Source organism: Sinocyclocheilus rhinocerous, unplaced genomic scaffold (assembly GCF_001515625.1).
Source record: "Sinocyclocheilus rhinocerous isolate Xijiao unplaced genomic scaffold, SAMN03320098_v1.1 scaffold1893, whole genome shotgun sequence".
Taxonomy (NCBI): domain Eukaryota; kingdom Metazoa; phylum Chordata; class Actinopteri; order Cypriniformes; family Cyprinidae; genus Sinocyclocheilus; species Sinocyclocheilus rhinocerous.
In genome coordinates, this window is record NW_015654502.1 from 932,588 (window position 1) to 935,680 (window position 3,093).

Here is a 3,093-nt window from a genome sequence, read left to right on the forward strand (position 1 = left end):
GCTGTGGATCGCCGGATCGGCTTTCACCGTGGACGAAGCGGAGTCCAGCCCGGGGTCGTCACATGTGGTTGACGCTCCTTCATCGAATCCGCCGGCTGCGCCGTTCTCAACCCCGCCGCCTCTGCTCACTCTAGCCCGGACTCAGTTCACGCTAAGCCGCGGCTTCCGCTCACTCTAGGCCGCCGTGTTTTTCGTTGTGAAAGCGAAACTACTTTGTTTGGAGAAACAATAATGTACAGTATGTGGAAAATAATGTGTTTTTTTAACTTTAAACCGCATAAACACATTTCATTACACCAAATACACAAAATAATGTTCTTTTTAGCAGCATCATATGGCGCCTTTAATGCTGTTGCTGATATCTAAAGAGCAGGGTGGTCAATCTAATGCTGTTGAATACAATACAGTTAGTACAATTTTATGATGACATGATACATTCATAATCACTTAAATTAAATGAGCTCATATTATACAGACTTTACTATAAGAATAATAAAAAGTATATTATTCATTGACGAGTATTGATGTTTTGGAATTGACTATTCTGCTTATTTTAATCAGCTGAAAATGGTAAAATGTGGATTAATCAGTCAGTCACTGATCTGAATGTTTACTGCTTTAGAGTAAATATTTCTAGATTTTACTTTGGACATTGAGTGATGACCCAACACGGCTTGCAAAATAGTTTATTGTACAAAAGTGATATTTATTAATATAAATAATGCTATAATAATAAAAACAACATTTTTATATTGAAATGCTAATATTGTAATATTAAGTTTATATAATATTGCTAATATAATTATTTTTATTATATAATTAAATATATAATTCTATTAATAATATGTAATTAATATTATATGTGTGTATATTTAAGATAGATTGTTTCATTTGTTTATTTATTTATTTATGTCATGATTTTGAGCTAAAGAAGCACAATATATGATATCATGATTTATTAGATCATTAATTCCTGATTTGAAATGTGAAAAGTTCGGACAAACACGTTTGATTCTGGTCTTTCTCCATTCAAATAGACAGGAGCTGTAGTTGCATGACTAGAAATAGCTGCCCAGGGGCGTTACCAATATGGCCGCAGAGTGAACGAAGTCGTCTTAAAGGGACCTTGCAAAGTTTTGTTCATTTTGGTTTTGGAGATCAGGGCATGTCACACAACCTGTCCGTGTTGGCATCTGACAAATTTGACTAACTTTCACCAAGTAGCAAATTCATTTGTGTTAAATATAGTTAGGTTTGATGTCATTTAATGTCAGCAACAAAAAATAAGAGAAGCATTTTCTTATATAGTTAGTTTATGGTTTCATTATTTGCATTTAGCATTTTTTTTCACCTACTATACTCAACCCGATTAGACTGCAGCTCATTTTTGTGTCACAACCCTCCCAGATATAAGAACCACTGGTGTATTATGTTGAGTGCTCATTGCAGTGTGTTAATGCATTTCATTGACTTTGTACATTGATTTCTCCTGTTTGTGTTTACAGAACCAGTAGCATTCCCAGCAGAGACCCCCCTCCCGACAAGAGGCCCAAAAGCGATAAGCTGCCTGGTACCCCTACACACGAGTTTGACCCTACTGGTAAATTTAGTCAGAGTTTCTTTCACACTCACACTTACTTTCTCTACTCATACAGAATCGTAGTGTTTAACTGTACTAAAGGCTGTCCTGACTGCTCATGTGTGCGTGTGCTGTGGACTGAAGCACACTGCTCCTCTCACACAGTCTATTCAGACTCTAAAATGGAAACAGTTTCCTCCACACACAGCACAGATGGAAGGCTGTGCCCGTCCACTAACTGCAGTGGAACGGTTTTAAACAGCGGCATGATTCATACTTGCTGACCATAAATGATGCACATGTTCCTGGCCCCGGTTTTGGCAGTTGAAAGACATTGTCAGTGTGTTTTTCTTTCGAGTTTTGCCTCTCAGCCCGCTGGTGAGAGTAGAGAAGGAAAAGCAGTCCTGTGCATGGCCATTAATGCGAGGTTTATGGTGGAGAACAATGTGATAATCGTATCGATTAAAATATGATTCACATTGTTTGGATGGGGAGATGTTTTCCTGTTTGATTGAAAGATGAGTGAGATGATGACAGAATTTCATCAGAAAAATCTTTTCAAAGATTTCTGAGCTATTCTGTAGCAGTTTTCACATGTGCATAGTTTTGTTTTATTGGTTTGACCTAACATAAATATCTCACTTTCACATGTTAGAGAGAATAGCGGTGAATGGAGGATATGATGCATGTTTATTTCTGATGTTCCTCTGGTGTTGGACTCGCCTCTTCTGATGCATGACTAAACCATCCTAACCACAGTGTGGCGTTTGGTGTCTTCTAGGGTTGGGTGATATAGCTAAAAATATGAAATATTTTTTCATTCTTTTGACAGTATTTGATATTGTATGTTTGTTTTGAATTGGCATAGTTTTTTTTTTTCTCGACCAAGCAGCCGTCGTTGTCTAGTATAGCGTTTCTCAACGGGGGCATTCAGATAGCATTGGGGAGCGCTGGAAGCAATATTTTTGAAAGGGGGCATTTGGTTAAGGCGAGTTTACAGAACTGGATGCATCAAAGGGAATTTTCCATATCTATTTGTCCGGTTGTCGGTAGTGCAAGTGCGTGGAGTGTGTCAGAAATGCAACGCGGCATCCGTTTACTGTGAGCGACTTAGCGCGCGTTCAGTGACAGAATCCTATGTGCTTTGATGCAACGTGTCGCGCCGTTCGTGTGCGGTGTATAGAGTTATCTGCCAGCTTACACCAATGCTACTAGACTAGACGGTGTATCATTTCCATAGCAATGGCTCTTTACTTCAGTGTTCACGCAGCTGCCGAACTTCAAAAGCACAATATGCTTTTTACTTGTTCTTTCTTGTTTGGAAAAATTTATATGAATGCTTATAAATATAATTTATATTCACTTTTTTGCTCCTTGAATTAAAACATGTTTTTAAGATGGGCAACTGTGGGCTGTTATATACGGGCTAAATACATGCTTTTAAAATAAATATTTTTTTTTTTTAAATTATATATATATATATAATTTTTTTTTATTATATATTTTTAATTCAA

The 3,093-nt window shown here is 37.2% G+C and overlaps 1 protein-coding gene across 1 annotated transcript in view; it reads left to right on the forward strand.

Moving 5' to 3' along the window:
• Positions 1-3,093, forward strand: part of LOC107717293 (rho guanine nucleotide exchange factor 12-like) — a 76,620-nt gene that overhangs the window by 37,029 nt on the left and 36,498 nt on the right. Inside the window, exon 3 of the mRNA XM_016523998.1 lies at positions 1,506-1,600. Within this exon, the coding sequence (XP_016379484.1) occupies positions 1,506-1,600 (95 nt within the window). The remainder of the gene's footprint in view (positions 1-1,505; positions 1,601-3,093) is intronic.